We start from the raw sequence: 23,130 nt of genomic DNA on the forward strand, positions 1-23,130 counted from the left end.
CTCCTTATCAGATACAAGAGCAGCCCCCTCAGGGATTGCTGTTAGTAGGTGTCAAGACTGTAGGATGGAGCTGGGCATGATGATGCACACCTTTAATCCCAACACCCGGGAGACAGAGGCAGGCGGAATCTCTGAGTTCTTGAGGCCAGCCTGGTCTACATAGTGAGTTCCAGGACAGTCAGGGCCACACAGTGTGACCCTGTCTCTTGGCTGTAGGATGACAGCTGGGATGCAGTAAAGGTGTTAAGTGCTTGCTATCATTTCGAAACACTTCCCCTTCATAGGACGAAAAATGGCACTTTTCTGCTCAATGTTTTTGTGAATATACATTAATAAAAACAGAAAAGGGGCACTGAGATGGGCACACCTTTAAATAAGGGACAATTTATCTTTGTAATGGTAGCTCAGAAACCATACCTTCGATGTAGCAACCACAAAAACACATTTCTGAGTGAAAAAATTTTACCAATGTCTAGATTTCGAAACTGATGTAGGAATAAGGAACGCACAAGCTGAAATCTCCTATGGTTCTGTACTGTGGTGGATCCCTGAGTACAAAGTGCAGTAGTATACATTTAGAAAAGTCCTTCTTTAACACACAGGCATACACATCCACTGGACAACATCTGGGTTGGGAGGATGTGCTCAAAAGCAGTGGCCTTTCTACTGGAGAGTTACCATGAAAAAAAAAAGTCCTGGGGGGGTGGAATTTTTTTTAGCACCATGAATTTAAAGTTGGTCTATATTACAAGACCTCTTCTCTGAAAACAAACAAAATTGGCTTACCTGAGAAGAGAGCTATTGGCATGGCATGGTGGACAGAGGCATTATGTCTGCCTTTCAGGAAGACTACATTCATTCTTCATGTGTATGTGTGACAACTGTACTTTATTCTAGCAGCGAGATTCTTCAGTTAATTTAGTGCTTTATCTTTTCATTCCCCATAGAACACTGATTCTGTAACAATGAGCATAATCTGATACATACTGTTAAAATGGAACTTTTACTTTATGACAGGTCAGCACAAATACTTTGCAGGGTATTTCTTTAAAAACCAGTATAACAGTGATGCCAAAGGATTTCACACAGCCATCTTCAGATCGGACATCATTGCTACAGGTCTAGAGCCTTTGGCAAGTGACTGATCAATCACAACACTACTGACATGTTCATTCTTTATCAGTTAAACTGAGATAAATCAACAACAAAATAAAACAAGGACAAAATCCAAGGTCTGTTGAGCAATGACTGTGTTTGGTAATGGGAAGAACACTAAATTTGAGTCAGTCTATCTGAATTCTTGTCTTTGTCCGTGGATGGATTATCTGAGAAAGCAACCTTGATTAAGAGTTCTTTAGTTCTAAATCGACAGAGCTACCTTTGTGGTTGTCTAGAGTCTTTCTAGGCTTAAACTTCCACAATCATCATGTTCTTGGCACTGATCCCTTAGCTGATTCTCATGTGATAAAGTGAAACCTCTAATAAGGCAAACTTGGCAACCAGCTCCACCTGTAAAGCCCAGGTCAGTTCTTTATCGCCTGTGCCACATGTCATCTCAGTCCTCAAATTTACAAACAGCTTTAGGTAAGATACAAACTCAAAGTACATAGTTTCATGACAGGTTACAAAGTCACAGAAATCAGAAGAAAAACCAGAATGGAAAAAAATATGAGTAGACCCCAAACATCCTCTTTGGTGAAACAATACAAGAACTCACTAACAGAAGAAGGCAAGTTTGTATATTAATTATGCTAATTACTAATGCATATTAACTCTTCTTTGTGAACATGCCCAAAATATATATACAAAATGAGTCCTCTTTGAACACATTTCAAGTCCAGATATGTAATTGAGTGTTTCTGGTGCTGTGAGTTAGAACATGGTATTTATCACACTTCCATGTGTTTCTCATTCTGGAGAAGGCAGAACTCTGTTTGCTCATATTGACTCCTACTGCATTATCTGCAAGTCTACCTCTTTCACACAAGCACAGAAATTAAAGAGGTGTGAGCCCCGTTAGGGCACTGTATCCATCCCTTGCTTTTCTTATCAGACCTATCTATCTTTCTGTTCTGAAAGACTGGATAAGGGGCTTTCATCTTTTCCCATTTGAAAGTCAAGTAGACTTTATCTCTTTGGATTCAAGGTCTAAATTTGTCCTGTTTCTTCTTACTGTTTTAATGGAATTCCTATCTCAACTGTATTTACACAACCTTGCATATTTAACTATGATTTGCATTGTGGAAATTAATTTAGCTCAATAAACATGACTGTGCAAAGCAAAATTACTTAGAAAATGTCGTTTTCTTAATAAACATTATCCTTCTGCAAAAGCACTAAAATACTTTCTGTTTAGCAGTAATGGTTATTTTCAGCAACTGCATGAGCCTTGGAGCATTTTCCACATCTAACTTATGATTCCTCAGGAAATGTGAAACTCACTTGTCTAGTGTCTGCTTCTTTTTCCAAAGACTGAGGATCTGCAGCTAGAGGGTCTCCGGACTAAAAGTTCCTAACACTGATCAATGGCTTCAGCAGCTGGATATCTGATTAGGCTTTGCCTAGTTGTCATTGGCATTGTAAAATATAGATCTTTGTCTTCATAAATATAAAATTACTTAATATACTATATAAATGACTACATATACTTATACTGAATGTGTCTTTTCCGACTATCTAGTCTCCTCCTGCTCTCTATTCCTTATGAGATTGTGATATTATTTCCTTATGGGGGTAAAATACTTCTCTTGAGAATCACTAAAACCAAAATTGAATTTCTCAATTAATTACTATTTAGGATAAAGTCCAATAACCAAGTTTGAGGGGAAAAATAATTAAGACACAGAAATAAATCACACTACTGAAAAATAGTACATGATCTAATGAATATTATACCTGAATGTTTTCAGATGATTAAGCCAAATTATTTAAATTTTTTGTTTGTTTGTTTGTTTGTTTTGAGACAGGGTTTCTCTGTGTAGTTTTGGTGTCTGTTCTGGATCTCTCTCTGTAGACCGGGCTGGCCTTGAACTCACAGAGATCTGACAGGATCTGCCTCCTGAGTGCTGGGATTAAAGGCATGCACCACCACCGCCTGGCTTTAGTTAAACTTTATAGTTGAAAACTGACACAGGGCCATGTTTTTAAATGTCCTGCTGAAGCCATCATGTAACGGCTTTCATACAGGTCAATTACAGAGCCAAACATGCTGCGTTTGTTGGTTAAAATAATATTTTGGGCTTTTGTTGTTGTCAGTTATATGACTTACAAGTTACATCTTTATTTTCTACTATTTCTTTGATATTAGAACTAGCAGTTCTCAATTTTCCAAATAAATTTTATCGGTTTCTACCTTGTTTAGCAACTTACCACTGAATCTATAAAGTATTGAATAAAAATTGCCTACTGTAACAAATGTTCCTCTGGCTCATACCACAGTACAAAGATTTAGTAGGAATATAAAGTGACTATTTTTGTCAGCAATACCAATACTTCAAAATTTTTCATCTTCCCAGATGTTGGTACAGTGAAACTTGGGTATACTCAGAAACTAGGATGAGAAATATAAATGTGTACAGAAGCTTAAAACTAGTTTTAGAGTAGACTGGAAAGAGAGAGGAACAAAAGCCAGGTCTGAGAACAGGACAAGGGCCTTCCAATAGAACCCTGCAGTGCTCTGCAGGCTGCACTTAATAAGGCACAAGAGTTGGAAATGGTACGCCAGTGACACCAGAGAGGGGCCGATCCCACAGGCATCATCAGTATTCTGCATCAATGTGCTTTGCAATGGTGTTCAGCTGGATGTTGGATGTTCCTTCGTATATTGTACCTTAAACAAAAGGGAGAGAAAGGGACAATTAGGACTTCACCCACAGCCACGTAAGACACGAGTGCTAAAGACATTGGCCTGCATTTGCACTAAGTACCAGGATTCAGTGTCCACAGTAATTCTGACTAAGGTAACACTTTTCCATTTGATCTGTCGAGGACTAGGGTCAGCTTTGAACAGCTGAGGACTTAGCTCTCAGAGCACCGGTGTGTAAACCCAGTCTCTTCTAAGAACCTGGCAGCTTTCAGAGCTGCTGTTTAGTCTCCTCACTGCTGGTGGCGCACTGGAGCACTGAGGCATGATGGGGCAGCTGCCTTCTGAAACTAGAACCACACTTCAAAGAACAGCATTAGACTACGGGAACGGCAAATACTAACAGTGTTAGTAACAGAAAAATGAAGACAGTGGACTTCGTCGCAGATTTCTTAGAGGGTCTACTGGGGCATTTTAGGAGTCATTTTGATGTTTTTAGAAATATAAACTCGTTTTTCTGATAGGACGAAGAAGGAAGAAATCCAGCTGTGAAGAAAGTCAATAAACACACTGCGGAGATTAAAACTGCTTTTTACCTAAGTACTAGTAATACAAAATCGACAACTACTCTAGCCCAAACACCTGCAGTGGCAAACAAACCAAACCAAACCATCAAAAGTCTACTGACCGATCTTGGCGTCTCGGAAGAATTTCTCCACAGGGTAGTCTTTGGTGTAGCCGACTCCTCCCATCCACTCAATGCACTTACTGGTCGTTATTCCGGCCACCTACCAGAGGCAAGCAGTAAATTAGAGAGTAGAAGTCCGCAAACGTGTGCACGATGAGCCCGCGAGGGACAGTTTCCGGAGCACGGATTGACTGGGAGTCAGTGGAAGGGCTCCAGTTATTTGTACGTCTCCACACCACTCTCTAAAATACCCTATTGATTCACAGAATTTTTTGTTTAAAAGAAATCTGACTTGTTAATATGCACATGCTTGCCAACAGGGCATCATTTATTAGCAATATTTATTGAGGGCGGGAGAAGACAGACACTGCCCCTTAGGTCCTTGTGTTCATTTAGAGACAGACATTAACCCAACTGGCATAGAAATGTATAAGCTGCAGAAGGCAGAAGAGCTTGTCAGAAAAACTGTGGTCATTTAGATGGTGAGCTGAGGGAAGAGTGTGGCTGGGCCCCACACCACCAGTTAGGGGTATTACAAGTTGAGGAGCCACATGTACAGGGCTCCAGGGAGAGCAGGGGCCCATTGGTTTCAGGGACCAGAGAGACTGGGGTCAGGGTGAGAGGGGAGGAGAGACTTGGAGGAGGGCAAGCAGCTTGGCTTTCCCAATGGCTCCTCAAGGACGTCCAGAGAGAGTCTAACCCCTAGAAACCAAATGTGCTATCTTACGGGATAACAGAGGAGCTTTACAGCTGGGACTAGGTTAGGGTATGGAGATCAGAAAATTAGCCTCGATTATTGAGATGGAGCATGTGGTCCCAACAGTGCTTCTAAAGGAGGAAGGATGCTGGAGAACTAGTCACTGAAGGCAATCTGACCACAGCAACAAGAGGGAATCCGAGAGAAAGAGAGAGCTCTGAATGTGCTACATACACTCCAGGCCATGAAGACAGACGAAAGGTCTGTGAATTAGGGATGCGAGCAGCCCTTGGGAGCTGGAACATTTTTTCCCCTGGAGCCTCCAGAAAGCCTTTCTGCTAACAAGTTCATTTGATAGCTGTAAGGGCCATCTTACACTTCCGACTTCCCAAAATGGCAGCTGATAAAATTGCCTATTTCAGGACACTAAATTTTGGGGAATTTACTTGCTATAGTATTGTGAGAAATTAATATGAATATTGTTCTGTTTACTGTGAGAAGTCACTGAAAAGTTACAAGTGACATCATGGACATCAAAACAACAGCAAGATTGGGCCAGGGACAGCAATAGGGACCACGAGATCAGCTGGGTGACCCAGGAGTTAGGTTAAGGAATGATGCATCCTGGACAGATAGGTGACAGAGAAAGAGAGAGAGAGAAATGCAGAAAGAGGGGTGGGGGAGGGAAGGAAGGGGACGAGGGAGAAAGGGAGAGAGGATGGAAGGAGGGAGGGAGAAAGGAATGGGGAGAGAGATAGAGAGAGAGAGAGAGAGTGAGTCTGGGGGTTAGGCTCTGGGGGTTAGACTCTCTCTGGACATCCTTGAGACGCCATTAAAATAGTCAAACTGTTCATCCCCCTCCAAGGCCAGCTTGCCTTCCCAGTTTCTTTTCCCCTCTCACCTTGACCCCAGTCCATGGCAGTCTCTCATTTTAGGAGCTGTAAGGGTTAAATAAGCATTTGTCAGCATATCCAACCTGGAGCCCATGGGCTGTCTGTACTGCAGGAAAGCTATGAAGACGGTCCAATGCATCTAGAGATGAGACTGTCCAAAGGTTGGATATCCTAAATCTTGACTCAGTGTCAAGACTGGGAGAGACCTGCCCCACGATGTAGATCAGCTCTCTTGCCGTAGTTCCATGTGTACACAGAGAATGGGTATGTCTGAGTAGAAGGTATTACAAATGTAGATCATCTTTTGTTGGTGCTTTAAATCTCATATGATCCTGTCAAGAACACATCTCCCATGGCATCCACTTTACCCCAGCTGAAACCATGGACCTGAGGCCATCACTCTGAGGAGGCCTCTATGTACTTGGGGTGGTGTGTTTCAACCTGTACTGGCCATTCATGAAAACACTGAGACCCACAGAAGTAATACATCTTTCCATAGCAGCTTTACCATTTCCCATTTCTACTGCAGGAAGTGGAAAGAGAACATTTTCCTCCTTGGAGGATAATCTAAGCTCAATCAACATTCCCAAGTGAAAGACTAATAACTTCATGTATTAAAAAAAAAAAAAAAAAAAAAAAAAAAAGGAGACTGACTAACTCCTTCTAGTTTACCTCTGAGGTATAATACTTGGCCATAGATGCTTCTTTAATAAATGGCTTTCCGGCTTCCAGGAGCCTGGCAGCGTTGTACGTTAGTAACCGTGCGGCTTCCAGCTGGGTGGCCACCTGGGCCACTTGGTGTTGGAGCCCCTGTGACATCCAGACTCATGTTAGAAAATGACAGCTTGCAAAACGGGGCTTACCTCTAACTGCAAGTAAGATACACAATGCTCACGGACTCAAAATACACCCCAAAGAAATCCAACCCATTCCTTTCAAATACCTTAAATCTGCCATCTGAAGTTAAATAATACACTGCAGGTATTATTGAATCTTTTTTGAAAAATTTCAAAACTCATGTAATCCTTCACTGTTTGCTACGATTTTAAATAATGTCATCATAAAGTTAGGTTTTAAAAACCTTGACTCCCACATTTAATAATTACTTTTAACTGTCTATAATAAAAATTGAGCTTACACTAAGTCCCAATAGAACAAAATTCTCAAATATTTTTTTGCCTGATTGAATTAGGAAAATTTTGATTTTTGAACATGGTCTCAACACATTAAGTTGTTAGCTGTAAAGTAAAGAAAGAATATTGGAAGCACCAATTTTCTTCCTTCAACTAATTTTATTGATGTGAGTCTATTCCCATGTTCAAGAAGTTCAAGTTGTGCCCAGTGGTAGTGGCACACACCTTTAATCCCAGCACTCAGGAGGCAGAGACAGGTGGATCTCTGTAAGTTCAAGGCCAGCCTGGTCTACAGTTCTAGGACAGCCAGGACTACAAGGAAACCCTGTCTCAGAAAACAAACAAACAAATAAATAAATGAGAATAGCAGTTGCTCTACTTTAAAAATCTTTAACTTTAGTGTGTATGTGTGTGCGCACGCACGCGTGTGCATTTGCCCATGTGTGCTTGTGTGGAGTCAGAGGATGCTATTGTCTTCCTCTAATGCTCTTTGCTATTTTTTGAGACAGGGATCTCACTGAACCTGGTGTGCATCCTTCCAGCTGCGGGCTAGTGAGCCTCTGGGATGTGACGCCCGACCCCAGCACTCCCATGTCAGCCTCGCTCGGCTTTTATCTGAGCTCAGGTTTCCAAGCTTGCCCCCCAAGTCTTTTACCAATTAAGCCATGTCCCCAGCTCCCATATATTCTATTTTTAAAGAATAACTTTTAAAAGCATTATTTAAAAGTTACTATCACCCTGAAATTTTATTCGGCGACGAGGTACCACTAAGTGCCTGGCAATGACCAGAATGACTTAGTGAGAAAATGAACGTCAGCTGTGGTAGTGATCAACAGTCCACTAAGCTTGGTTGGGCCATGAAGGGACATACTTGTAACCCTAGTACTTGGGAATGAGAAATAAGAGAGGTTGCTGCAAGATCACATTCAGCCTGGGCTATACATGGAGGCTTTGTCTTAAAACAAAATAAAACAAAAACAGAAACAAACCCCAAAGACCCAATTTTCTAGAAATATAGCTTCAATGTTTATGACGACTGGAATGGTTTTCATACCCAGCCTATTTAGCCGTTCAAGCATTTACTGTATGCTGGTTCTGTGTTGAGCAATGGGAGGCACAACATTGAACACCTTAGCCAGAATTCCTTGTCCTCATGGTTTGAGTCTAACAAGAATAATCAATTAAATATCTTCAGTAATATGTGATGAAGATTAAGACATTCTCAATTAAAGCAATTACTTAATATTCCCATTAATGAAAAGCCTTTCCTAAATGAAGAGTGAAAACTGGGGTGGGGGGTAGGGGGATGGCTTATAAATATCTAATAGATTCTCTTCTGTGATATTTGATATCCACACTGTTTTGATATGCACAAAGCCTATCATAGATATGTAAGTTGTGAAGTACCACAACAAATGGGACGCCTGCAAACCTATGCAGAGAGTATCTCCCTGCTATGACATCTTTCTGCTTATGCCACCTCTTTCTGTGTTGTGGGCATTGAACTCAGGGCCTTTTGCTACAAGCTAGGCAGGTACTCTACCATCAAGCTACACCCAAGGCCACTGCCAGACCACTATGACATTTTTTTTTTTTTGAGAAAAATTTATTTGGTAATCAAATTCTCAGCCTGCCTGCCTGCCTTCCTCCCTCCCTCCCTGCCTTCCTTTCTTTTTTTGAGATAATGTTTTGGCATATATCCTGACTGCTGGCTGGCTTCCGACTTGCTGTGTACCCAAGGCTGGTCCCGAACTCATGGCACTCTTCCTGCCTTAGCCATGCCATGCTAGTACTATGAGTGTGTGCCACTGTGCTTGGAAAATTTACTAATTCTTTTCATTTACGACTAGTCTTTTTTATGTCTCACTTATAAAATCCCTTCCTATCTTAATGTCATAAACATAGTCTCCTACTTCTTTCTCAAAATTTAAACTAGTTTTTTTTTTTACATAATTTCTTTGATGTATCTGAACTCTCTTTGCTGTCAGAAGCAAAGATAATTTCATTTTTTTTTTCCACATGGAGAGAGTAGTCTCACTTTGTAGCCTACGAGGCTGCTTCTACCATGTATCAGTCTGCACACACGCCTGCCTGCTGCTGGCCTTTCTGTCTTTGCCTATCAGTCAATTTTCCTGTTTTATGTGGATATCACTGTTCTATAGGTTTTTGATGGCTTTTTATGTCGAATTCGGAGATTATAATCATTTTTGCAAAATACATTTGGGTCAATAAACTTAGTCACCAAGGTGTTGTTTATTCAATGACCACATGAGGTACCATGGGAGGCAGAAAAGTAACAAAGGTATGCCTCCTGCCTTGAAAAAACACTCCCCTACACACAAAAAAACCCACATGACAGCTAGACGTGGGTCCCCTGAGAGCACTGTAGACACAGGCACTGCATGGAAGACATGCTCAAATCTATGCTGAATAATCAAGTGAGGAGAGAAGGACGAGGTGACAGGCCTACCCTTAAAGCTCTGGAGCCTAGAGATGCCAAGGATGCCAGCGACACACCCAGGTGGAAAAACCAGTCCTTGGTGAGAGGATAGAGAGGATAGGCAGGGATTACCCTACTGACTCTCATTAAAGCTTCGTATAGTTAATGATCAAATTAATGCTTTTGAGGCAGGGTCTTTCTACATAGTCCTGGCTGTCCTGGAACTCACTATGTAGACCAGGCCAGCTTCAAACTCAGAGATCTGCCTGCCTCTGTCTCCCAAGTGCTGGGATTAAAGGCATGTGCCACCACGGTCCCAGCGATCAAATTTTGAATATCGAATTTCTGCCTTAAAAAAAATCATACACCCCAACAGTTTCTAAAAATGCTACCATGGTTATACTCAGTAGTTTACCAGACCCCCCCCCCACACACACACACTGATTCCAAGCTAACAGGGAAAATCAAAGGCCCCTTTAACCTGTCTCACTGTTGGCCCTTCTGGCTGCCATCGGGAATCCATCATCTATGTCTATCCTGAGACAGTGTGCTGCTATACTGAAATGGAAACTAGACTAGAAGCCACCACAGAGCATCATACCAGCTGCACAACTTTGGAAACCCATTTTCTATGTGTCCCAGTTTCTCTTGTGGAGGATGGGGATAATGGTAGGTAGGAGATATGGCCAGTACAGGGTAAGCAGTCCTAATCTGAAAACCTGAAATCCAAAATCTAAACTTTTTGAGTATCAAGATGGTGCCACAAGTAGAAAGTTCAACCCAGGTTATTTTGTTTCATATATAAAATTATTAAAAGCATTGTATAAAATTACCTCAATGCTACATATGAGGCATGTATGGAATATAAATGAATTTTGTTTAGATTTATCTCACATCCCCAGGATGTCTTACCATGTCCACAAAAATGTCCCAAACTCTGAAAACATCTGAAGCCTGAAACATTTCTAATGCTAGGCATTCAGACAAAGTCATAGGAACCTGTACCGGGCAGCCAGGGTGTGAACTCAGGAGATGGCAGACTTCTGAGGTGGTGAGGAGACAGCTCTCTAGGGCCCACCACAGCGTCCTGAGCACACAACAGCTGCCTCAAGGACTATGGCTCTGCCCTCAGAAAAGATTAAGGTGGCCACATGCCCATTAATCCTCCCCCATTAAACATCCTTGCGGGACTCTCCATGGCTTTCAGCACAGGAAGGGGGAAAGCCCAAGACAACACAGTTTCATTATATACACCTGAAAATCAAATATTCGTTTGCCAAACTGTATCCTTTCTTTAATGTATGGAATGGTGTAGTCAAAACATCCTTGGGCCAGTCCTAGCATCTGTTAAAAAGAGAGAGAGGGGAAAAAAAAACCATAAGGTTAAAATGTATTTTGTTTCAAGTTTATGCCTTTAGTTACCCAAGTTGCAGTTCTTCTCAAGGGAGGCTGAAGCATTCATGAAGGAAGAGTTGAAGAGTCAGAGTGTTCGGTATTCACTGCATACCTTTACCCCTTGTATCTGACCGTCTGGAGACAATGTGGGCTGATTTCATATACGGAGGAGTGAGTGTACTAATTCTAGCACAGAGCTATGCTGATAGAACCAGGAAACTGCTCCCAAGTCCTCTCCACTAGGCTTTAGTCCTCTCCAGGCCTAAAGCGAGCCCTAGGAGCTTAGACCAGGCTGACCCAAGACTCCAGACTGCAGACTGTTCCTCCAGTCCTCAGAGCCACGTGTGGGAAGCCACTTCTCTTTGTTTGGTTTTGCTTTCTTAAGTCCAGAGAGGGAAAACCCAGGGTGTGGACAAGCACTCTCCCCCTGAGGGGACGGAGAGGGGGTGAGGGGGTATGGCCAGAGCATCAGCATTTTCAAAAGCTCCTTGGGTGACTTAACTGGGGTTCAGACAGCCAAGGAAAAGAATCTTGCGAAAACATTAATTTACACGCTTGAGGAACAAGTCAGGACGGGGTAACAGTTTTAGCTGAACTGTCTCATTGCTAACCAATTTCCATATCTATTGAACGATCCAAGCTTAAAAATGGTTTCTAAACTTCAACAAAAGGCAGCTAGTAAATCACTATCTAATTATGTCAAACTATGTAGGTTTTTAAAAAAGAAAAAGAAATCAATAGTTAAAGCTTTGGGGGGAACTGCTCAAAACATCAATATTTCATTAGTGTTCATTCACATTTTCTTTTAGCCTTTATTTAGTATTCTCTGGAGAAGAGAAGATCATATCTAAAATTAAGGGGGCAATGCCCCACAATTCCCAAATTAAAATGCCGTAGCAAGTTTTTTGTGGTTAGAGATGATATCATCTTCCAGCATGTCTCTATTGATGTGAAGATTGACTTCGGTCTTTAAATATTTTTTTCATCATTTTTTAATGTGTATGGGTGTGTTTGCCTGCATGTATGTCTGCACCACATGTGCATGCAGGGCCTTCAGATGCCAGAAGAGATCACTGGATCCCTGGGACTGGAGTTACAGCTGGCTGTGAGTCATCACGCGTGCTGGGAATTGAACCTGGGTTCTCCGGAAGAGCAGCCAGCGTTCTTGACTGCTGAGTTATCCCTCTAGCCCCTGATTTTGTTTTTTGCATAGGTTTACTATGTACCCAGGCTGCCCTTGAACTTGCCATGTCTATTCTCAAGCCCTCAATCCTTCTGCGTCAAGCCTTGTGAGAACTGGGATCACAAGCATGTGCCAATACCACTGAAATTATCAACTGTGAGTGAAAAGATGCATTTCTATCCTGGCAAAATGTTTCCATTTTAAATAGTAAAGAAATAAATTCTCTACCACTGCAAGGTTTTGAGGAACTGTGACTCTGGTTCACTGTGACATGTACCTTTTCCTCTACAAGTAACCACTGAGACACTACATACCTGCTTTTAACATTTCACTGGGTTATGAGATATTGAAGAGTAATTGGAATAAAGCCCATGTCATGGACTTCATGGTCAGAACATCTATATTATGTATATGTCTAGGAACCATGAGGTCTCACACTAGAGCTTTAATGCTGCTTCTGATGGAGTTATATAACAAGAAAACCTTTAAAAGCATGGGTTTGCCAATGCTCTTTCTAGCTTTGTTAGAAACCGAAGTTGAATATTGGTCTAACAATAGTTTGTTAGGGTGAGGGTATTTCTCAGAGGTAGAACAGATGGTTAGCACATTTGGGTTCCTGGAGTCAATCTTCAGCAACCCCACGCAAAAAAACCCAGTTTGTTAATGAAGTTATGAACAGCAGAAAAGGGCTGGAGAGATGGTTCAATTCCCAGCAACCACGTGGTGGCTCACAACCATCTGTAATGGAATCTGATTCCCTTTCTGGTATGGGTGAAAATAAAGCACTCATAAACATAAAATAAAATAGGCAAATAAATAAATATTTTGGCCGGGTGGCACACCTTTAATCCCAGCACTCGGGAGGCAGAGGCAGGCAGATCTTTGTGAATTTGAGGCTAGCCTGGTCTACAGAGTAAGATCCAGGGCAGGCACCAAAACTACACAGAGAAAGCCTGTCTTGAAAAACCAAAAAAGCAGAGCCAGAGTTCGAGGCCAGCCTGGTCTACAAAGTGAGTTCTAGGAAAGGCACAAAACTACACTGAGAAACCCTGTCTCAGGAAAAAAAAAAAAAAAAAAAAAAAAGATATTAGCTGGGGTGGTGGTGGTGGTGGTGGTGGTGGTGGTGGTGGTGGTGGTGGTGCACACCTTTAAGCCCAGTACTCGGGAGGCAGAGGCAGGCAGATCTTTGTGAATTTGAGGCCAGCCTGGTCTACTGAGCAAGATCCAGAAAAGGCGCAAACCTACACAGAGAAACCCTGTCTCGAAAAACCAAAAAAAGAAAAAAGAAAAAAGAAAAAAATGTGGAGTAATAATAATTCAACATTCAACTATTTCAACAGCTAACAGATGTAATTTTTATCAAAAATCTAAAAGCTGTAAGTTAGTAATCATAGTGAGTGATTAAAAACAAATACGTATTTGACTATGGATGAGTCCAGGAAGGGCTTCGGGGCCCCGACTCTCACTGTTGAACTACCTGCTACTGACAGTGTTTGGTGGGGGTAAGTCATTGTCTTCAGTTGTGTTCCCACCGCTGACTCCACCAGGCTCCAGTGCACAGCCCCAACCCAGTGCTCACACAGACGGCCCTGGAAATGGTCACTGAACAAAACCGGTAGTCACAAACCCTGAATCTGGTAGGACGAAGAGGTTATGGTGTTGCCATACATACATACATATACATGGATCCTCACATAATAGAATATGTATCCTTATATCACAGGATGGTTGTTCTTAATTTTAAAAATTTCTAAAAGAATGAATTTCAGGTCTTAAAAAGTTAACTGAAAAATAATGCCACATTTAATATGTCATATACTTGGAAGTTACTGGTCTCGGTCATAGATAGTATTGTAATGTTCTCAAAGCAGAGAACAGCTGTCACTGATCCATTGTTCGATCTTGTGGACACTTACATAATTGACCAAAGTGGAATTCGAGAGAAATAAGCTGCACCCATTCCTTTTCTTCCCTCAAGGGCAGGGTGCCACCTTGTGGTCATAAGCTTCCAGATACTGCTCTTATTGCAATTCTTCTTCTTCTTCTTTTTTTTTTTTTTTAATTTTAATTGGCTCAAAACATGAAGGAGCTAAGATGTGACTTACCTGTGCAGCGATTCCTATTCTACCTTCATTAAGACTTCCTATGGCATACTTATAACCATGTCCAACTTTCCCCAAAACACTGGATTCTGGAACCTGAAAATACAAATATATACTTACTTCTACATTTAGATTTACACAATTCGTTTTGATTCTAAATATACATAACATGTAAATACACATACACAACTGAATGAATGTATAACCCCAACTTGTGTGCTATTACTCTATCACAGTATCGAGTAAGCTTCAATGAGCGAGGCTCAGGGGTTGGGAGCACTTGTTTTTCCAAAGGGCCTGAGTTCAATTCCTAGCACTCAGTATGATGGCTCACAACCATCCATATCTTCAGTGTCAGAGGATCTGACATCCTTCTCTGACTTCTGAAGGCACAAGGCACCCATGAGCTACACACCCATGAGTACACTACACATACTCTCAGGCAAACACATTAATACACAGAAAATGAAATAAATAAATCTAACACAATTAAGAAAAAAACAAACAAACCCAAAACTCCAGTTTGACTGCCTGCTGACATGTGTCTCCTCACTATTACATACTCCCGAGCCTAAGCACAATCTACTTAGTAATGAATGAGTTTAGAAAAAAAGAACCTCATATAATTTGTCAATAACATAAATGAATAACAATTTACCTCCAATCCTTACTTGTATGTTAATAGTGTTGAGATAACTTATTAGAAACTTCGAAAACATGAAGTATTTTAAAGGCAATTCATTGAGACAATTTATTTCTAGAAAAGTCTACTGTGGTGTGTGCATGTGTGAGTGTGTGTGTGTTTCTGTGAGTGCACATGTGTGAGTGTACATTCTCCTGCTCAGTAGTAGAGGAGGAAGGAAGAAAACACACTATATATTTCTTTATAATATAAAAAAATTAATACTAGAAGTGGAGAGATGGGTCAGTGGTTCAAAGGATTTGTCTATAATTCCAGTTCCTACATTCTCTTGTGGCCTCGCAGGGCCAGGCACTCTATCGCTCTCTCTTTCAGGCATGTGTGAGGAAACGCAAAACAAAATTCATATACATAAAGAAAAATACCCTTGATGGTTAATACTAGGAACAATAGAGGACACTTGGCTTTAGTTAGGAGTGAGAGCAGGGAGGACCTGAGGGGGATGAGGGGAAGCAGGAGGAAGGAAGGAGTGAGGCTCAAAGACATCTGTAAAGACATCTCAGTCCCTCCATACACATGTGCCCACAAAAATCCCGGAGCAGTGGAACATCTGTAAAGACATCCCAGTCCCTCCATACACATGTGCCCACAAAAATCCCGGAGCAGTGGAACATCTGTAAAGACATCCCAGTCCCTCCATACACATGTGCCCACAAAAATCCCGAAGCAGTGGAACATCTGTAGCGACCCACCTTCCCCAAGACAGGCTCCATCTAGCTCAGTTTCAGAATCCTGGAGGTCTTGTTTTGTGGAATGCTGCTCTCACTGAGCAACACCCCCATCTTGTGGCCACTGGTGTACCGACCTCAGAATTCCTTCTCCCAGCAATGTTTGGTTCACAAGTGCCAAGCTTATAAAGTGTAAATGTTTCAGAAGTGTGTAAGTTGTAAAGACAACAATAATTGAGGCTAACTTCTGGAATTTGCTCACTAGGTCAGAGGCTGGACAGAAAAGTTTCCACTCTGGACCTCAACTCCTGTGAAAAATGGCTTTGGTCAGGGCCTAATTGCTGACCAGTTCCACTAAGGACCCTTCTGTGCACACTTAACACCATTTGCTGTTTTGACATTTCTCTTGTACATTTCCTATGGTCCTATGTAAGGCTTATTTCTCATTAGTCTCTTAACGAATGTTCTAGAGTATTCTAGAATACCTACCTTGACATTTTCAAATGTTAACTGGCAGGTGGAAGAAGCTCTGATCCCCATCTTGTTTTCCTTTTTCCCTATATGAAAACCTTCTGTATCTCGATCTACTAAGAAGCAGGTGATGCCTCTGTATCCCTAGAAAGATTTAAAATGTGAGTATCACTTGGGCTTTTAAGATCCTTGCTTATAGAATTCAGAATAAGAAAACTAAAAGGTTGCAGAGATGGTTCAGCAGTTAAGAGTATTATTGTCCTTCCAGAGTACCAGAGTTTGGTTTCCAGCACCCACGTGGTGGCTCACAACTATCTGCAATTCTAGTTTCGTGGGATCCAGCTCCTTCTTCTGGCTTCCATGAGCCTCAGACAGGCATGCGGTTCATGATACATGCAGGCAAAACACTCACACACATAAAAAGAGTAAAAATAAAATGAAAAACGAAAAAACATGGAGAGTTCAAGGTGAACCGAAAGTCACAGGACTGGAGAGGCAGCGCAGCTCAGCTGGGAAAGCGCTGCTATGCAGAGATGAGGATGTGTGTTTGGACCTAAGGACCCATGTGAAGAGCTGAGCACGGTGGCATGTGCTTGTAACGGCTGTGCTTGGGAGGCAGAGACAGGTGAATCCTGGGGCTTGCTGGCCAGTCAGCCAAGCTTTAGCAGTGAGGCCCAGATCCCAATGGACCCAAGTGATCTTGCCTCAAAAAGAGCTGGGGGGGGGGGGGGGCTAGAGAGAGGATTCAGTAGTTAAGAGCACATACTGCTCTTGCAGGGCACTCAAGTTTGGCTCCCCACACTACATGGGGTGGCTCACCACCACCTGTAATTCCAGTTGCCATAGATCTGACATCTTCTGGACTCCATGGGCACCTGTACCCATGTGTACATACCCCTACACAGACAAATACAAACACACATAGCTAAAAATTAATTTTAAAAAAATCAATCTTTAAAACAAAAGTGGCCAGTTCTTGAGAAACAGTGTCTGAGGTTGACTGTCTGGTTTCCTCACAGATGTAAACACAAATACACACATGTACAAAAACAAAGGAAAAATAACATGGACTTTAGTAATAGATACTGAAGGACTCTGAATTGCAATATGTGCATTACAAAACCAGAATAATTGGAGAACATGAGTTACTAAATCTATGCCAGACATGGTGGTGCACCCTTTAAGTACATCTCAGCGCTTGGGAAGCTGAGGCAGGCAGATCTCCATGAGTTTGAGACTAGCCTGGTCTTCATATCAAGTTCTGGGATGGCCAGGGTTACCTAGAGAGGAGCCTTACTACTACCTGTACTTTTCCAGAAACCACAGTGGGTATTAAAAGTATTTTTATAATTAAGTATGTGATCATGAAACTATCATGTTTTAAATTCAATATTCTTAAATCAGAAGACAAAATTAAGCATACTTACCATTTTTGCTGTATGATTTTTTCCATCTGAATAAAATACTTTTAAAGTAATATTCTTCAAAGTATAAATGTATTTTACAAGTATTTAAATCCTTCATTATGACACAGACAAACTGAAGTTCTACCCAATTAAAGATTAGGATATTAGGAGAGAAGTAATAAGTGGTCCTCTGTGTAATTAATCATTTTGTCAACAACAGTTATTTTAAATGAATAAGAGTGGGGAAAATGGTCAATTCAACTCTCAGAGAATAAGTCCCTAGAAAGGGACTGAAAGAAGGAAAAGAACAAAAATAAAAGGTGAGAAGAGGGAGGAAAGATTTTTCTTTCAACTTACCGAGGTGGGGTCCACATTTGCAAAAACAAGGAAGATGTCTGCGTGTTCAGCATTGCTGATCCACATCTTGGACCCATTGATGATATAGTAATTTCCATTTTTATCAGCTCTTGTTTTCAAAGCAAAAGAGTCGCTACCAGCTCCAGCTTCAGAAAGGCAGAAGCTCCCTAACTATACATGTGAGAGGGAAAAAAAAAACAAATTAATTGTATTTATTCTTTGCATTTTTGAGGGGGTTGTATTTTTCAAGACAGGGTTTCTTTGTGTAGCCCTGGCTATCCTAGGAACTCACTTTGTAGACCAGGCTGGCCTGGAACTCAGAGATGCACCTGCCTCTGTCTCCTGAGTCCTGGGATTTAAGGTGTGTACTGCCAATGCCCAGCTTTAAAAATGGACATTTGTAAGTCAAACCTTTAGTTACTTTTCCAAAAAAAAAAAAAATCTATATTTGGGCTGGGCATGATGGCCCATGCCTTTAATCCCATCACTCAGGAAGCAAAGGCAGGCAGATCTCTGTGAGTTCAAGGCCAGCCTGGTCTATATAGCAGGTTCCAGACTAGCCAAGGCTACATAGTAAGAACCTATATTAAAAACAAGTCTATATTATCAAAATAGACTTGTGATTATTATTTTTCAAAAGCATCCTTACTATTTAAGATAAAATAAGGACTTAGGAACACATGCTTGCTGTGTAGCATTTCCTACACATTAAGACTTCCCATGGCACACTTCGAGTCACTAGCCATCTCCGAACTCAGGTAGATGATGCAGGGAGATCACTGGAAGTTTGAAGCCAGAAAAAAAAAAAATAACACATGCTTAACTGTATTAAATTCTAGTAGATAGTTGTCCTGGCTGTGTTTGTGTGCCAACTTGACACAAGCTGGAGTCATCAGAGAGGAGCAGTGGAAGGAGCCTCAGTTGAGGAAATGCCTCTATAAGATCCAGCTGTAAGGCATTTTCTCATTTAGTGATCAATGGGGGAGGGCCCAGCCCATGGTGGGTAGTGCCATCCCCCGGCTGGTGGTCCTGGTTTCCGTAAGAAAGTGGGCTGAGAAAGCCTTGGGGAAGCAAGCCAGTAAGCAGCACCCCTTCATGGCCTCTGCATCAGCTCCTGCCTCCAGAATCCTGCCTGGTTTGAGTTCCTGTCCTGACTTCCTTCAGTGATGAACAATTCTCAAGTGTAAGCCAAATCAACCCTTTCTTACCCAACTTGCATTTTGGTCAGGGTGTTTCGTTGACTCAATAGAAACCCTAACTAAGACCAAAGGGATCTCAACAAAGGGACTGGAAATGAACTGAAACAGAAGTGCTGATGTCTTTTGAGACAGGGTCTCACCACACATCCCAGGCTGGCCTGGAAACTGCTATGCAGCCTAGTCTGGCCTCAAACAAGCAACCCTCTTGCCTCAGCCTTTGAGTACTAGGATTACAAGCATGCACTGCCATGCCTAGCTAAAAGGAATTGTCTGATGATTATTTCCTAAATTTCCACATGATAAATGAGACGTAGAATGTATTTCTCCGGTAACAGCAATTTATCGAGCCTTGCTTGGTTGATTGATGGCGCTGCATTGTGGTCTCGTGTAATTAAAGTCAATATCGCAGTTACTTTTCTCCCGAAAATATTGTCAACTCAGACTCAATCCATCTCAACAAGTCATTTCAACTCACTTTTTCTGTAGCCAGTTGAGGCAAATAGGTAGCCTTCTGTTCTTCTGTGCCGAGTTTTTTAAACAGGTTGTTGACTATTGTGTTCTGGATGTCACACAGAAGGGCCACAGATGCGTCCACCTTGGCCAGCTCCTCGATCACTATGACGGAGCAGAAAAAGGAAGCGCCTGTGCCTCCATGTTCAGCATCAATTCCAATGCCCATCAGCTAGAGCAATGACAGAGAGGAGAGATGAGACAGGGCAGGCACGCCGTTTAGACTGGGAAACTTCTTGCAAGTAAAAATTCAAAAATAAATCGTAAACACAAAAATGACCTGGGGCCCCTTACGCTAGGGAAGCACTTTACCACCGCCCGAGCTACAGTCACAGCCCATCATATATATCCTGAACTTTAAAATTTTTAATTTTATATAGCTTAATTTATTATTATTAATACATATATAGTTTAATTTGATATAGCTATTTTGCTATAAACAACAGTCTATTAAAAAACCCTAGGTTTTTTTGGTTTGCTTTTTTTTTTTTGAGAAGGATGAAATTTATGCTCGATGTGTTCCCCCCACCCCCGCTTTGGGCCTGGGATAACAAAGAAAGACACAAAATGCCTTGAATAAGGAAAGGTAAGCATGATCTGATGGTCTTTCTTATTAAGGACTGCATGGGATGTCTTGGTATGTCAACACAGGCTCCTGTACACTGATTTGATGTAATAAGCGAATGCACAAGAGTAACCAGCTCCCAGTGGACCTGTCTACAGCTCCAGTTGGCACAGTATCTGCTAAGCAGGCCTTTCTACTTGACCTTTTCATTCGAGACAATGACTGCACGACCATCCATTTGGGGCCACTTTGGCAAGTCCAAGATGGGGAGCAGACAACATGTGGTAGTGTTTGAGTGACACACTAACAAATCACAGGTGCTGACACACAAGACCAAGTGTTGGCCAAAGCTTCCCAATAGGTGGCCATTTTATCTCAGCGCCTACGTCAGGGACATGAAATATCCTTAGTCCTGCTCTATGTGTAATTGTCCTTATTTTAGGAAAGGAACATGACATATACAAATGGCTCAAGACCTGCATCTGGTAGCCGAAGGGATGATGCTCCCTTTCTCTCTGGGCTCTCCTAGAATAGCACTGCTGAGCGAGTTAGGACTCTGGCTACATGTTTCAGGTTGATGATGTAGCTGACATGAAGGCACATACAGGAAGGATGAAAGCTGCGGTGTGACGGAAGTGAAAGGGATTTCCCATCGTGAGCAATTGTTAGCAACACTGCTTCTCTAGAAAAGTCACTAGTGCTCTTTAACTGGAAATATGTGGCAGGTGACTGACACTGGACTGTAGAGTCAGGAGGCAGGTGAGCTACTGTAAGAGCAGTTTATGGAGGTGGACAGTGAGTGCACATGGCCTCGAATGCAAGAACTACTACCACAGGAGAGCAATTTTCAAACTGTGAGACCACCAAAGGTCTCCCCACAGAAGCCAGAGAGTCTGTCAATGATGAGAGCAGAACTGAGCTGGAAGATCAACCATGGGGCCTTTGTCTTACACACTAGGCTTCTGTGTGGTTCAGTATGTCTCCATACAGGATTCCATTTTCCTAAGTGTTTCATTGATAACAGAAAGTTAGCAAAATTATCAAAAGCTGATCCCATTAAAGCAAGGAGAAATGAAATTATATGGCTAAGTGCCAAAAGTCACTTTTCAGTAAGGTGACAGACAAGACAAGGGAGGTAGTGCCGAACAGAGTGACTAATTCTGGCGCATCCTTAGTATTAAAAAAAAAAAATCTATTTGCACCTAGAGAAGGGAGACACAGGAATCAGTATGATGACTGTTTTGCTTTGGTTTTTTAAGACAGGGTTTCTCTGTGTAGCCCTGGCTGTCCTGGAACTCACTCTGTAGACCAGGCTGGCCTTGAACTCACAGAGATCCTCCTGCCTCTGCCTCCCAAGTGCTGGGATTAAAAGCATGTGCCACCACTGCCTGGCTTAGTATGGTGACTTTTAAGACGTTCTTCCTTGAAGTTTCCACACTGACAACACCCCACTCATGTCCAGATTAATTCTACTATAATCTATTTTATATGTCAGACTCTCAAGGAAGGGCTATGTGAATTACAAAGCTGGAAATCTGGTTAATGTGGAACTCAGATAACAGATGTGCTTTAAGACTGCCACACACACAAGAAACCACACACAGTGTCTATAATGTAATTGTTGGATGGAGCTAGCCAGTTCTTTGTTGCAGCTGCCCTGGGCACTATAGGATGTTTTACAATTTAAAATATCAGTTCAGTTAAAAACCTTTAACTGTATAAAATCAACTAAAACCTTAACTGAAAAGAAACACAGATACTTATGACTAGGAGTGAGGAATTCTCTTTGCTTATCATAACCTCTCAATTGAAAAGTCTGCATATATTTTAATATATAAAATGTATTTAAAAGTAATTGGGCCAACACAAAATGGACTTGGTGTTATTTGTGTGCTTTTTGTTTTGTATGGGTATCTTTTGTCTTTTGTTTTGTTTTGTTTTTTGAGAGGGAAAGAACGTGAAGCTAGGTGGTTAGGGAGGTGGGGGAGACCTGGGAGGAGCAGGGGGAGGGAAAAGAATAGGATAAAAATACATTGTGTGAACAAATTTAAATAATAAAAAGTTTGAAATGAGAATTATGAAACATATACCCCTTGTTGAAATAATCCTTGTATCACTGACTTCTCCATTTTTGAATTTTCATCCATAGTTGAAACCAGAGGAGCAATTTGTTCCTGCGCAAATTTTTTAACTGTGGTAGAAAAAGAATTGCTGGTAAATCTATGTTTAAGTAGATAAAACAGATAGCGTTAAGAAAGAAAATAGCTCATTAACAGTTTGTTGATAAACTTCTACTTTTTAACCAATAAATTAAAATACACATGACTATATTTAGTCTTTTCTCTTTCAAAATAGAAATTAGAACTTCTTTCTTTAAATACACAAAAAGCAATCCCCTAATCCCCTTCAGAGCAAAAATATAAAAATAAGCCGGGCGGTGGTGGCGCACGCCTTTAATTCCAGCACTCGGCAGGCAGAGCCAGGCAGATCTCTATGAGTTCGAGGCCAGCTTGGTCTCCAAAGCGAGTTCCAGGAAAGGTGCAAAGCTACACAGAGAAACCCTGTCTCGGAAAAAATAAAAAAATTTAAAAAATATATAAAAATAATATGGTAGGCACAAAATGAAAAGTGAAAGCCTTATTCTCCTGTCCTGGATTTTCAGTTCATTTCCCCAAAGGTAACCATTTTAAACTGGTATACTCCTGAAAGCTCCCTTTAGTCTTCTGTACAGCTCTGCCTAGACACTCTGCCTATCGGTTTCCTTCTCTTACACAAAGCAGCCAGAAGACACAGTCAACCCTCTCCTCACTTTCCTTCTCCTCCTCTTATCCTTTTATTACAATTTTTTTGAGACAGAATTTCACTGTGAAGCCCTGGTTGTCCTGGAACTCCCTATGAGACCAAGCTGATCTTGAACTCAC

At 41.5% G+C, this 23,130-nt stretch overlaps 1 protein-coding gene across 2 annotated transcripts in view; it reads right to left on the minus strand.

Annotated features, from left to right (window-relative positions):
• Window positions 1–3,095: 3,095 nt before the first annotated feature.
• The window catches only part of Acadsb (acyl-CoA dehydrogenase short/branched chain), a 41,383-nt gene continuing 21,348 nt past the window's right edge, over window positions 3,096–23,130 (minus strand). For both annotated transcript variants that reach the window (XM_028868408.2, XM_028868400.2), the window contains exons 3-11: window positions 22,300–22,400; window positions 19,610–19,816; window positions 17,936–18,106; window positions 16,191–16,316; window positions 14,337–14,429; window positions 10,908–10,997; window positions 6,753–6,890; window positions 4,491–4,590; window positions 3,096–3,829 (exon numbers count right to left, since the gene is read on the minus strand). In XM_028868408.2, the coding sequence (XP_028724241.1) occupies window positions 3,759–3,829; window positions 4,491–4,590; window positions 6,753–6,890; window positions 10,908–10,997; window positions 14,337–14,429; window positions 16,191–16,316; window positions 17,936–18,106; window positions 19,610–19,816; window positions 22,300–22,400 (1,097 nt within the window). In that variant the 3' untranslated portion in view covers window positions 3,096–3,758. The remainder of the gene's footprint in view (window positions 3,830–4,490; window positions 4,591–6,752; window positions 6,891–10,907; window positions 10,998–14,336; window positions 14,430–16,190; window positions 16,317–17,935; window positions 18,107–19,609; window positions 19,817–22,299; window positions 22,401–23,130) is intronic.

This window comes from Peromyscus leucopus, chromosome 1 (assembly GCF_004664715.2).
Source record: "Peromyscus leucopus breed LL Stock chromosome 1, UCI_PerLeu_2.1, whole genome shotgun sequence".
Taxonomy (NCBI): domain Eukaryota; kingdom Metazoa; phylum Chordata; class Mammalia; order Rodentia; family Cricetidae; genus Peromyscus; species Peromyscus leucopus.